The sequence below is a fragment of the Primulina huaijiensis genome, chromosome 4, assembly GCF_012295235.1.
Source record: "Primulina huaijiensis isolate GDHJ02 chromosome 4, ASM1229523v2, whole genome shotgun sequence".
Classification (NCBI taxonomy): Eukaryota; Viridiplantae; Streptophyta; class Magnoliopsida; order Lamiales; family Gesneriaceae; genus Primulina; species Primulina huaijiensis.
Genome location: NC_133309.1, coordinates 22,241,016 through 22,255,434, shown reverse-complemented (window position 1 = coordinate 22,255,434; position 14,419 = coordinate 22,241,016). Strand labels below are relative to the sequence as shown.

Genomic DNA, 14,419 nt, shown 5'->3' with positions numbered 1-14,419 from the left:
GAATAAATGGATGCACCCTAACCAACAAGAACCCACGGCTCATATTATGGTAGCATTAAATTATTGGATATATATATATATATATTAAACAAGTAATGGGAATTTCTATGCCCAAATTCAGTTGTTTTTTTTTTTTTAAAAGAACTTGGATTATCATAATTCCAAGAATTTGATCATTAACGATAGAATAAAATTGATGGTAGTTGAATTTTATTTATCTTAATTAGTAGCATAATAATCAACATGCAAGTGTGCAACTACAATTTGATTTATCAATGTATTCAATTTTAAAACTATCGCTAACTAGCGTCTTTTTGTAGTGTTTGTATATATTTTTTGTGATATTTAGGGATGAGGGCTTTGCACGGATCTCGAATTGAGACATCATCGCATATTAAGATACTGAGTGTCACTGAACCAAGAGACATATGACGATTTAAATATTTTTTTTTTGGTGATAAAACAAGAAATAATATGTAAGAAACAAGTGATGAGCCTTTTTATGGCTAAAAGTATTTGGAGTAGGTCTATGTAAGACGGTCTCACGAATCTTTTATCTGTGAGACGGGTCAATCCTACCGATATTCACAATAAAAAGTAATACTCTTAGCATAAAAAGTAATAATTTTTCATGGATGACCCAAATAAGATATCCGTGAGACTGTCTCACATAAATTTTTGCCAAGTATTGAATAGGAATTGTTTTAAAATATCTCAAAAACAATACTTCTAAAAACCCTTCTTCTAGTATCTAAAAAGAAATACAATTGAGCTTTTTATGGATATCATGTTTCGATTGCTTCTCTCGTATCGCAACAAACAAGACGCACAAATTTGTTATTTCACAAATCTACTTTTATCTCTCTTTTTTTTTATCACTAAACTAAATGTTTGCCCCAACTGAATAAAACTAAATCCAACAGCTACAATTATGAGACATCAAGCATCTTGGACCCACCCTTTTTTTGCCATTAAAAGTCAGTAATTAACTTCTTCCAACATGCTATTTAATTCATTTGAACAAAACATTTTAGTAATTAGCTTCAAGTTTCATTCTGAATAATTACTCTAAAACAGATCCCATTCCAGGTGAGGCTATGGCTCTACGAATTAGGTTTCTTGTTTTGCTGAGATTAATTTTAAAAATACACATTTGAAAGTTTAGATATAAGTAATAAGTATACGCCTAATAATGGCTAATAATTACACACACTTGCATGCATTTAATTATCGAACATAGTTGTGTTTGGATTGATGGATTTCTTGAATTGTTTGGATAGATTAATTCAAGGTTGTATTTGAATGAATGTGGAGTTAAAAGATTTCAATTAATGAATAAAACATTAATACAAAATCTCATATGAGATCGTCACACGAGTCAATTTTGTGAGATGAATCTCTGAGACGACCAGACACATTTAAAAGTAGTAATATTTACTCGTGAATTAATTGGGTTGATTTGATAAATCTACTTGACAATGAATTTCAAATCTCAATTAGTTATTTTTTAACATTGATGATTTTCAAATATATCTTAATATGTAGTAAAATCCATGAGATTTCAAGTTCTTCCTCAAACTAAAATCCATGAGATTTCAAATACATTCCGATATGGAATGATTTCAAATCCTTTCTCAAAGTTAAATCGTCCAATCCAAACGTAACAACTACTTTCCGATATGGAGTGATTTCAAATCAAATCTCAAATTCAAATCGTCCGATCCAAACGTAACTCAAGTAGATTTCAAATTCGATTTATACAAAGTTAAGCAATTTTAAATAGTAATTATGATATATTTCATATTTCAAATATCTGAAATTTTAAATATATATATCAAATCATTTTTGAAGAATCAGATCATTTCATCCAAATACTTAATTTTAAGTAATTTACCATTACAAATATTGTATTGTATATAGCTTATATATAGGTAGAGACACTGAATAGTCTTGAGTGGGGCCTTGAATAGGAATAAAGGGAACTAATGACCACAAACAAGGACATCACGTACAATGAGTTTTCAGTGTTCATACTTTGTTGACCCAACATGAATTGAAACATGTCTCTTGTGAAAACAACATTTATGAATACAACCCATTAGTCTATTTGGTCAATACATAGCTTGGGGGTAGGGGTCCAAACTTTGCATGAATAAAATTTCACTTGTCATTTTTTGTATTTTGCCAAAGATGGTTCATGTACTTCCTGATCCCACAAGCTAACCAAACATACCCCTTTCCAAGAAAAAATTTATACGCCGCAGCTTTGATGTTTGTTAGCGATGTATAAACATCGTTGCTGTGTTTTTTACCAGAAGATTCCTTAATAACTAGGAGCCAAATGATGTACCAATGATGCACATTACTGGAACAAACAATGATTCTTGAAACAACATATATATAAGACACCATGTATGATGACTGGGGGAAATATCATTAGATTTTATGACTGTACAGCAGAAATCAGGTGAAGCAGATAGAAGAGTTGATAAAATTTGGAACACTTGGTCCAATTCTGTTTAGCCAGATGGCTTGATCAAGATTCTGTTAATATCAAACAAAATGAGGGAATACATAGAGATAGAGTTAGCTGAAACCTTCCATATTTGGAATTTTTCAATGTTTAAACGACTGAACTGGCTTCGAATAGCTGCAAAGAATATTTATCAGACTTTTGAGTTAGGTTCAATTACATGCAACATTTTGTACTGATGGCATTCTACCGATGAGGAAAGTAGAGAGAGACTGAGATAAGGCCGTAACAGAGGCCAATATTGGATAATTTAGTCGTTCTGCATCTCAAGAACTGGGTGAAACAGATATCGAACAGAACATGAAATGAGAGGCAACATCGAGTCTGCTTTATTTAAAAAAAACCAAGAGAGGGGAAGTAAAAGGCGATAAACAGAGCACACAAATTACTATCTCAGCTGAGTTGAAATATTCAAACCAAATGCATTGCAGAGTATGACATGGCGGAGCAGGTGCCGTTTCTGGGAGATATTTACAGTTTTGGGATCATCTTGCAGGATATTTTCACTGGAAAAGGCCCACAGACAGTTCATTTCAAGAGAATTTGAGTCTACACCAATTTGTAAAGATGGCATTACAAAAAGAGTTTGTGGAGATTTTGCATGCAGAAGCAATATGAATCACAAACACGAGATGGAGGAATGAGTAATCATCTAACAACTAGACATGCTTTATCCATATGCTTTAATTGGGTAACATGTTCAGCTGAATTTCCAAAGGACATGATGAAAATGGATCAAGTGCATAGAGAACTGTCAACGATTATAGATACTTTTAGTGATGGACTGATGGTTAATATATGTCTCTTCATGGTCTTTCTGTTTTCAAGCATAGAGGCAAGGTCTTTGTGTAGCCAGTTCCTACATTGGTTCATGCACTTACAATGAAGATGATCAAATCTGTGAAAATTTTCATCTCTGAGACATGTTTTTGAAGTCAATACTCAGCACCCTGATTTTCTTTTTCTTTAATACTACTCACAAGTATCATGCATAAAAAAGCTAATCAATCATTTGTAGCAGCCATCTCATCTCTGAGATTTGAAAATTATATTATCGCTGATATTTTAATTAGTCAAAAATTCATTTCCTCGTAAAAAGAAAATAAGCCATAACAAGAAGGATGAAAGTCAGGGAAAAAAAGCTATAACGTATAGTCTGGTTTATATCCTTGAGGTAAACAGACTCAGATTCATTGTACACACAATAACAGGTTCTGATGGGCAAGGATAGAAATACAGAGTCAGATTCAGATCTCAAGGTTTTTCAAAACATCAATGTCATATAATTGGTATGACTGAGTCAGTCACTTGTGCTGTAATTTTTAAGTTCATCCCACTACACTATGATAGTCGATTGAGGGAGAGCAGGACGAGGAAAAGATGGTTGTCAGCCTTCAATTGAAAATAATATCAATTTCCAAACGTACGTAATTAAACCCCACCCCAAATTGAAACCCTGAATCAACTTCCATGATACATGAAAATGGGTCTTTCCCGTGCATAAGTACATGCAACAGTTACGCATGAGAACAAAGATGCGAAGAGTAAGAGTATATGTGGGAGTCTGATCAAATTTAAATCCAACAAAAGTGCAACAATAAGTTATAGTATATTTTGTTGGAAGACACTACCTGAAACTTTAAAATGTGTTAGCCCTATTGAAAGAAAGAAGTCTTGAAAAATTCCACACGGATTAAGCGTTATAAGTTCTACTTTATAAAGATCTCTACCCAATTGACCCCAATTTCAATACAAGTGTCTTGCAAGTTGCAATGCAATACAATGAATCACTTCAAGTAAACCCTGCAGTTTTCGATCTAACAGCACCAGATGTACCTCATAAAACTAACCAAACCTCCAAGAAATAATTCAGAAGTAAAACTAAAGATTACAACCCCTAGGACATACAAGGAAATACAAGCTTTGAGTTTGCAGCCTTTGAGATCATCAGTCTGAGCACCCTCAAAACCCTTTTTGCACATTTATTCGCCCCTGTAAGAAGCAATAAGGAGAATTTCAGCCCCAGAAGCCAGAGTTACAAATCAGCACACAACATCTAACCATGGATTCTCAAAGTCCTGAATGGCTTGCTAAAGAACAAATTGAAAGCACATAACTGAAATTTGTATCAAGATAAAATGATAAACAATCGCCCGCTTGAACACTTTGTAAACCTAAACAGCTCAAACAATTAACAAAAAGCTCCATGACATTTTCTATCCCCATAAATTCCATTTCACATAATTATTTAATTTAATTTGATTAACTTATTTTCCATCCTCTAGATACAAGATCAGACTACGATTGCCAAGCAAAAACACCTCTTTTTTGTCGAAAGCCGTCAATCAAACAAGAAATGCAACTCAATTATCAGTGATGTCCCAAAACTGAAGCAAACGTAAACCATAAAGGAAAATATTTCAACAGCAACAAACTGAAATCAAACATGAGTAACTCAACTTTACATTTCACGGGGAAAATGTTCACTATCAATTATCAATCAGCCCAACTGTAACCCTAACAAAAAAGAGCAATCTTTACCAGAAGAAATCAAGAAAAACGGGCAACACCTATTAAATTCATGAAAATCAGAAAGCCCTAAAGTAATTTCACATCACCTATCAAAGGGAGAATATTTCCACTTATTTACAATAGCGGTCGGCCTTCTTCTTCACGCGATCATCGAGGGCTTCCTCAACGGACTTGGATTTGGCATTAGGGTCGTACCCGAATTTCTTACATTCGACAGGGAACAATTCATCGTACTTCATCTTCTTCGCCGCGTCGATGGTGTACACCTCCCCCGTACCCGGACTCGGATCCACGACATTCAAACTCGGGTCCTCCTCCGGTACTAAGTCGTCGAGCAGGCTCTTCTTGTTCTTCTTCTTCTTTTTCTTCTTGTCTATTGCTTTGTCTCGGGTGGCGATTTCGCCGCCTTTGAAGGCCAGCCTCCCGGCCCGAACCCTCTCGTATGCCTCCGACATTCTTGCAGATTGAGTGGGATTTGGGGTGTCCCGTATCTACCTCAGCTCAGTTTGCAATACTATTTCTTTAAACCTAATTCACAATATTATTTCAACCTAATTCGACTCAATTGACAATCCTCGTATAAAATTGGGAAAGTTGTAATTTATATATATAAATTGTCAATATATTATATATATGACCAAGATCACATATAGACAAATATATGACAAAATTTAAATTTTACATTAAAAAATCTTAATTTAGATAATAGTTGATAATGTTTTTTTCCAAATATCTTGGAGAGAAAATGTTACTATCAAACATTTACAACTAGGTCAAAAGTTGTAGCTGTTAGCTAAGGTACAACTTTATTTTTTTATACTCGTGCCAATGTAGAGTGCACATACTTGGGTGCTAATGGGTCGGGCTGTTGGACTAGAGTTCGGGGATATGTGTGTCTATCTTCTGGTTCTCTCTCATATCTCTTAGATATCAGTTTTATCATTTCTCTACCGTCGGTATGCTTCTTGAGAGACTTGAACTCATGACCTCCTCTGATATCAATTACTATGATCAAGCACTTACTTATAGGACAAAAACTATAGTTGTTAGTCAATGCGTAATTTTATTTCCTTATACTCATGACAGCGCAGAGCCCACCTACTTGGGTGTTAATGGATCGAGCTGTTAGGCCCATGAGTCCAGGAAAATACGTATATATCTACTAGTATTGTCTTATATCTCTTAAAGATCAATGTTACTACTTTGAAAAATATATACTTTGGGAGTTATAATGAAAATATGATGTGTAATGTTTTTATTTTTTAGAAGTATTTTATGTGAGTAAAACTGAATGTAAAATAAATTATAGTATCTGGCTAAATATATAATGGATAAATTAATAATCTTTTTAAGATAATATTTTTTCTCGATCTCAATTTGGATCGCGAAATTAAAGATAATAATTTTTTGGAAGATTCTTATATAATAAATATAAGGTCCCTTAATATTTTAAATTAATAATTATCTAAAATCATAAACATGGCTAGAACAATTTAGTAAAATATGATTCTAATATTGTTTTTCTCTTAGAAATTTAAATCTAGTTGGAATGATATCTTACTTTTTCTCGTTACATCCAAAAACTTCTGATATGATTGATTAGAGGATAATCATTGTAATAGCTCGATTTTTGAAATAATGAAAATCGATAAATTAAATCGAGTTTGGTTTGCAAATCAAACATAATACACTTAAAATAATTATTCGTAGAAACTAATTAAATATTTTGTAAATCATTTAAAAGATATACAAGTTGAATGAGTAAAAACATTTTGGTTGAAATATTTGATATGCAATATTTTAGTATTTGAAGAACACAAAAATGCTTCAACAATGCACATTTAAAACATTAGAAATGATAAATAAATGCAATAAATGAATATACACGAATTTGTTTATGAATGTTCGGAGATTAACAACTCCTACGTCAACCTTTCTTCCCATTGAGAATGATCCGCTAGAAGATTTGATTTATACAACTCTTTGTACAAACTTGTTTCAACTTAGAACTTATCTCTTGCATAATCGAAACTCCTACCACACTCGTGATTATAGGTCGCAATGTCACAATCCATATAATATTTAATGTCTCTTATGTCAAGACTACAAAACACAATCTTTAATGTCTTTGAGTGAAAACTCACTCAAGTAAACTTTGAAGCTCAACTCTCGTGTATATGTGTGAATGATTGTGTGTGAAGATTTAATTCTTTATAGCGTATTTATCTCTCAAATGTATGATGTATCATTACACCATGAACTTGTTCTCATTCTAGCTAATTTTTTGATGTATGCTGTCTATGCTTTGAATCGCATTCCAAAGCCTGTATTTGATCTTCAAGATGTATTTACAGGCTCTAACAATAATATATACGTTAGTCACAAGAATATGACCGTTGAAAATGTTTATGTACTATTTCTGATATTAAAACAGTCAAATTCGTCTTGCTGGACACTTTTTCCGAGCCTAATTGATTTTGAAGTTTTTGTTCAGATGGGCTCTTCAGCTAGAGTGATTTTGGCTCGTCTGCTAGACTGGTCATTCAGTTTTGCTCGTCTGCTAAACCGGTCATTCAGTTTGCTCGTATGATAAACTGTTCATTTAGTTTGGCTCGTCTACTAAACTGAACCAAGCTTACGAGGTCTGCCATGATCAGCCTACAAAGAACTCCTATCTTCATCGTCATTTATCAGCATCTCACACTCTGATTCATACTTTGACTTGTGAAAATGATTTGTAGATCATTATCTTATCTTCGTAATGCATACTGAATTGTTTGATTTGGATGTATACTGAATTGTTTGAGTTGGATAATAGAGCAGATCATGTTAACCAAAATAACGCAACTTCTCATGCCCACTGATTGTTGTTTTTCGTGCAACCATCAGTTTGCCTAGATAACATCCGATTTAGCCAACAAACATGAAATAAAACTTGTCTCAAATTGAATTTATGATCCGTGGATTTGACGGTTTGTCATTTGCATTACTCAGTCATGAGATATCATCCAGATTTTCAGTTGGACTAATCTCGAGTTCCAACTTCCAACTTCCAACTTGAGCTAGCAGCTACATATTTGAGTAAATATATTAGAAATACAATAACAAGTTTTGTTATCATCAAAATCAAATTTTTTTTTTTCCTCAAACCAACAACTTTGATATTGCTTTCTCAAATTGTAACAAAAAATGGTGAAGAATTATCGTTTTTATGACTAATTCCATGCATAACTACTACAAGTATTCAGGAGGTATTTGTACTTAAAATAAACAATGAATATTATTTTATTAATACATATAATATTTTTAATTATTAAAAACAATGAATATCTCTTTAATTTTTTCTAAAATTATTATTGTTATATATTAATTCATGGATATGATACACATATTAGTGAAATATAATAGGTAAGATTTTTTTATGTGATGAAGTTAATGTTAGTTGAATAGAAAAGTTACGATTCAAAATAATTAATCATTAATTAATAAATTTCTAAATTTATAAAGTTTCGTGGTCTCGATATTAATTTATATGCGCTATCCTGTCTTGCATCGCACGTTGGCCTACGCCGCGGTAAGTGTAGGTAGAAGAAGCCGCATATCTATTCATTCTATCAATAACTGAGCCGGATCTGGTATTCAAGAAAGACGAGATGACATAAAGAATCGACCCACCTTTTCATATCGAGTACCAGCTTTTCCACACCAACTTACCATAAAAAATCAAAAGGAGGTTCATGGCCAAGATGAATGATTAAGTTTGCGAAGTTTCTATGGTGCTGCTAATAACCAACAAATGACAAGTACTTTTAGTTTTAGAAAAACGATGCCTTTGGGCGCTGCAGTTTGGTCATCGTCTAAGAGGCTCAAAATCTGCCAAGGCGGCTGCCTAGATTAATATATAAATTTTTTTTAATTATTTTTAACTTTTAACTTTTTTTAAAAATATTATTTAACATATTAGCCAATAAATTTGTAAGGATGAAGATGAGGAATATATAATGAGTTTGGAGTTTTGGGTATGTAAGGATCAAAATCTGCCAAGGCTCAAAATCTACCAACAAATAATATTTAAAATATTATTCTAAACCAATTTTGTCCATATTGGGTATTTTTAAACATGTCTTTAAGGGGTTTTGGCAGCCTGAAAAAGGCAACTTCCGATACTGTTTCCGACCATTTAATGGAACTTGGATATACTTGACATCATGATAAACGTTTTACTTTCAGTAACCAAGTTAAAAAACAGTATGCATGATTGAAATCCAGAAGAATCAATGTCGAAGTTATCAATCATGAAAATTTGTGGCAAATTACCTTGTTTTTTTCCCATAAAAAAATTCATAGAAATTCATAGGCTAGTCCGAAAATTCTGAAATTTGAATTATAGTTTAGAACAAGTGCAAAAAACCTCGGGAATAAAAATTGTGGTCATCAAAATGACAAGTGGGTTACACGCTCCACTGCTAAGGCGTGTGACCGAGCGTCCAACACCATGCACTGCTGGAACTTTCAAGATAGACTTGACTCATCAAGATCTACGTATATAACATTTTATAAAATCGCATCCGATTTTATCTAGAATTTGAAATTTCAAAACATTGGGCATGCCAATAAGTGGCCGGAAAAAAATAACACTCCGATGACTTTTAGGATAATCTGTTGCCATGCATGGACTATATATAACACAAGGAACAACCTTTATGTTATAACCAAAACCTAAAACAAGCAATAAACACGAGTTTTAAATGCATGAACATGCAACCTAATAAGAGCGAATTCTGGACTTGTACAACTCGTGTTATTCACGATTTTCATTTTTTTGCTCCGATTCTGCTTGTAGGTTTGTACCACCTTCTAGTCTAGATGATTTCTGAGATGAATATGAGGGTTTGGGAATTTTTAGGAATTTTTGAAGAGATTCTATTTTCAGATTTTTTTTCTTATTTAGGGGTATTATCCTAGTCTTTTTCCAACATTTTTTCAGAACAATTTGGTCTATTTTTGCGTGTTTTTCTGAGTAAAATGAAGCTTATTTATGACCAATAATATATGTTGGAATGTTGTCAAGTGTTAAGGCCAACCTTGATAGGTTATTGATATATTAAGAAGCAACCGTAAATATATATTTTAAAGCTTTAATTATTATTATTATATTATTATAATATATATTTTTAAATATATATATACATATATATTTGGAGTATTACAAATATTTCTGACAAAAAATAATATTTTTTCATGAGCAATCCAAATAAAAAATTTGTCTCATAAAATTGATCCATAAGACCGTTATACAAGAGTTTCTTTGATGTATATATTCACATGATGACGCATTTGAGATTTGCTAGTAGCTTTCACCACAAATAACAATCAGTTTCCACAATCCAATCATCACCGGAGTGGATGATCTTTTAAGTCTTCTTCATCATGCCTTCTATCTTCATTATTCAACCCCACCCAAAAAGTGAAAACCACATTTTCTATTACAAGTAAGTCTCTTATGAGACAATATCAATGATTTATATCCGTGAGACGAGAGAACCGTAATATTTTTTGGATTGAAAGTAATACTTTTTCATGAGATCATATGAGAGATTTGTCTCATAAAATTGAATAAAAAGATTGTCTCGTAGAAGTTTTTGTGTTCTAAAACAATGTACATAGATTATTATATAAGATGTTCCGAAAAAATAGAAAAAATAAATTCCAAAAATTTCCCACTGTTGAATCACATTAATTAATATCAAATATTCATATTTTCAGATTTTATTTTATTTTGAAAGAATACTTTCCGTTTTTCTCCCCGCCCGCGTTTCAATCTCCAACGAACTTTTATTTTCTGATTAAATTCTTTAATTTCAAAAATATCTCTTTGAAAAATTGAAAATTGAAACGAAACGGATAAAGGAAACTTTGAAGCGTAATCCATGCAATCAGATGCTGGAAATTTTCCTCCTCTTCCCGAAATCACACAATTTTTAAGGATTATGCCGATTTTTTGTAACCGATTAGATAAATAAAAGGGTGATCTCGGTTTGTTCACAATTTACGCGATGAGCTCTGGAGATGGAGTCTCCCAATCATCTTCCAAGAAATCCAAGAAACCCAGATGTAGGGATATTCGTTTTCGTATTTTCGAATGAAATTTATAGTTTTTGCGTCGTATTTTATATGGGATTTTGATAATCTTTTTATTTAAGTTTTTCTTGATTTTATCTGCGATTTTTTTTTTTGTAAATTCCGAAAATTTTCAGATTCTAGGTTTACCCAGCAAGAACTTCCTGCATGCAAGCCGATTCTAACTCCAGGATTGGTAAGAATTTCAGTGTGTGCAGAAGTTTATTGGCTTCTTATGCATTTTCATAAAAATTGTTGATTGATTAGCTCATTGTTGTATCTTTTGATTCTATTCAGGTTATATCAACTTTCATCTTTATTGGCATTACCTTTATTCCAATCGGCCTCTCCTCCTTGTCCGCATCCGATGCCGTAAATGTTCTATTTATATCATATATATTGATTGACTGCTCCGATTTAATATTGTGTAGGGGCGGAACAAGGAATTTGATTCCGACTTATTTTTTGGGATGGAACTGTTCCTTCTGGTTCATTCATGATCTAAAGTAGTTTTGTCTAAATCTTGTTAAGCTAGAATCGAGGAGCCCGTTTTCGGTTACATGTTAGTTTGCACTGTTATGATGAGTAGGATAAACGGGAAAGTCATGTATACAAACCTGTTGGTCTCTGTGTTATGTAGAATGGTGAAGATTATTGTAATATGAATCAGCTTGTGCGGTGATTCAATAGATTTTGGCGATGAGATTGGATTTTTTCGAAAAGTTAGGCATGAAATTTCAAACATTTTTCGTTATACAGGTCATCCTGACTCTTTGTGGCAATTTTGAGATTTATTTGATGCATATAGCTGAACTCTTTGTTTGTCAAGCATGTTTGTAGGTTGTCGAAATTGTACACCGATATGATGAGGTTTGCATTTCTTCAAATGCCAATGACGATGAAGCTGCACATTTCGCGAGGATTGGTTATATCCAGGATGACAGAACGAACAAAACCTGTACCAGGACCTTAAATGTTTGTCTCATTTTTGTGATTTGATAGCTTTTGTTATCCCTTTTTGTTCCTTTATTCTCTAGTTAAATTGAACGCATGAATTGTCGATTGTGTCTCAAGGTTCCAAAGAAGATGAAGCAGCCGATTTTTGTGTACTATCAGCTGGATGATTTCTATCAGAACCATCGCCGGTTCGTGAAATTATCTGTTTCATTTATTGTAACTATTGTGACTCTCCTTTTGAGTTAAATGTCCTATTCTTGATGCAGATATGTAAAAAGTAGAAGTGATGAGCAGTACAAGAGCCCAGAAAATGAGCAAAAGACAAAGACATGTGAGCCAGAGGCTTTCAATGACGATCGCAAGCCCATTGTTCCTTGTGGTCTAGTCGCGTGGAGTTTATTCAATGACACATACACTATTTCAATAAATGGGAACACCATACCAATCAACAAGAAAGACATCGCATGGAGAAGCGACAGGACCCATAAATTCGGATCCAATGTATATCCGAAAAACTTCCAAACTCGAGGCCTTATTGGGGGAGCAAAACTCAACGAGAGCATACCCGTTAGTCCAACTTCACCTCATACTTATCAGCGAATCCAGTGATTCAGAGGAGAGAAGGGATGAAGGGAGCAACTTAATTGATTTTATAAAATTTAAACACAGAACTTCAATATTTTAACTTGAAGAGAAAAAGATGACCCCTTGCCTCTTCCCACAACCCCCCTTGCTTAACTCGTATTTGATCCCTATCTTTTATCTACATCTCAATGTTTTCCTTTCTCATCTGCAGTTGAGTGAGCAAGAAGATCTTCTTGTTTGGATGCGAACTGCAGCATTGCCCAATTTTCGCAAACTCTACGGGAGGATCGAGACTGATCTTGAAGCCAATGACAAGATAACAGTAGTGATACAAAACAACTACAACACCTATTCTTTCGACGGGAAAAAGAATCTAGTGATATCTACAACAACTTGGATTGGTGGAAAGAACGATTTCTTGGGAAAAATTTACATCACAGTTGGTGGGATTTGCTTATTTCTTGCTATAGCTTTCATCCTTGTGTATCTCCTAAAGCCAAGGTCCCTAATTATTGTGCAGATTCAGTTAAATGTAAGAGTTTGGGAAAATGAAGTGAAGCTAATTATATAAAGTTTGGTGATCTTTGCAGGCCTTTAGGGGATCCAGCATACTTATCTTGGAACAAAGATCCTGCCTCTTACTAATTTTTTTATTCTTAATCTTTGATACATAATTATTAACCGGGATGTGATGTTTCACTTGTCAATATAATAGGATAGTTTCAGTATTTACCGTCTGTTTGTCTGTGATATAGTGAGTGAATTAGTTACACAAGTATATTAGAATCTCAAAGTATGAGATTAATCTCTTTAAACACGAGAGACTCACACGATTTAAATATTTGAAGTTGAATTTCATCTCTAGAAGATGAAATAAAAGTCATGTTCATCAATATGTTCGTAAATCGATGTTTCATCAATGTAAATCATATTTAGATAAAATTCCAACTTTCGTTTACCAGATATCCTATCTTTTTTTAAATTATGTAGAAACATAAAACATTCTATTATTCTTTTCCTGTTCTTGAAATGGGAGGTAATTTTGTGTATGCTAATCTATCTGTTAACCACTAGCTGGACATTGCAAAACACTGGATTACACATCAGTGTCCAAATAAAGATACGAGGTCTCAAATTCGGGAATCGAGATCCTAATGCATTGAACATTTGTTTTTGCTAATTAAAATTTTGTTACAATGTAAGGGTATCAAAATCAGATATTACTCACCAATCCGACACGATTCAACCCGAAAAAAATCAGATTTGAGTTTGAGTTTGAGGTTTTAGAGTTCGGATCAGATCGGGTTGGACCCGATAGCTGACCCGAAAAAATGATCGGGTTTGGTTGGGTTGGGTTCGGGTCAACCCGTGTTGACCCGAAAATTTTAATTTTTTTTATAAAAATATAATTAATAAATATAACCTAAATTTTTATATATTGTATATCTAAAAAAATAGTTATTGTATATTTATATCATAAATTTTCATAATTTAATATTTATTTTGAACATTTTTTTATTTTCTAAACAAATGTTTATTTGATTTAGTAAATATATTTTATTTTTCTACAATTATATTTTCAAATTCAAATCATATATATGAGGGAGATTTTGTTATTATGTGTTTAAATTAAAATATTATTATTATTTTTTGAATTTTATTTAATTTTCTTTAAAAAAATTTTAAAAAAAA

General features: G+C 32.8%; 2 protein-coding genes across 2 annotated transcripts; one reads left to right on the top strand and one right to left on the bottom strand.

The window, feature by feature from the left end:
* Positions 1-4,226: 4,226 nt before the first annotated feature.
* LOC140975446 (uncharacterized) lies at positions 4,227-5,620 on the bottom strand. Its single transcript, XM_073439163.1, has 2 exons — positions 5,152-5,620; positions 4,227-4,525 (listed from the first exon to the last, which is right to left on the bottom strand). The coding sequence occupies exon 1, from the start codon at positions 5,518-5,520 to the stop codon at positions 5,176-5,178; it is 345 nt and encodes a 114-aa protein (XP_073295264.1). The 5' UTR covers positions 5,521-5,620; the 3' UTR covers positions 4,227-4,525; positions 5,152-5,175.
* A 5,296-nt stretch (positions 5,621-10,916) lies between these two features.
* On the top strand, positions 10,917-13,455 carry LOC140975445 (ALA-interacting subunit 3-like). The gene is made up of 8 exons (XM_073439162.1): positions 10,917-11,179; positions 11,323-11,381; positions 11,483-11,557; positions 12,026-12,160; positions 12,260-12,330; positions 12,409-12,709; positions 12,939-13,228; positions 13,318-13,455. The coding sequence occupies exons 1-8, from the start codon at positions 11,122-11,124 to the stop codon at positions 13,370-13,372; spliced, it is 1,044 nt and encodes a 347-aa protein (XP_073295263.1). The 5' UTR covers positions 10,917-11,121; the 3' UTR covers positions 13,373-13,455.
* Positions 13,456-14,419: the final 964 nt, after the last annotated feature.

Coding starts and splice junctions, on each gene's coding strand:
- LOC140975445 (XM_073439162.1), top strand. CDS start 11,122: ATGAGCTCTGGAGATGGAGTCTCCCAATCATCTTCCAAGAAATCCAAG. Junction 11,180..11,322: donor GAAATCCAAGAAACCCAGAT/GTAGGGATATTC, acceptor GAAAATTTTCAG/ATTCTAGGTTTACCCAGCAA. Junction 13,229..13,317: donor GTGTATCTCCTAAAGCCAAG/GTCCCTAATTAT, acceptor TGATCTTTGCAG/GCCTTTAGGGGATCCAGCAT.
- LOC140975446 (XM_073439163.1), bottom strand. CDS start 5,520: ATGTCGGAGGCATACGAGAGGGTTCGGGCCGGGAGGCTGGCCTTCAAA.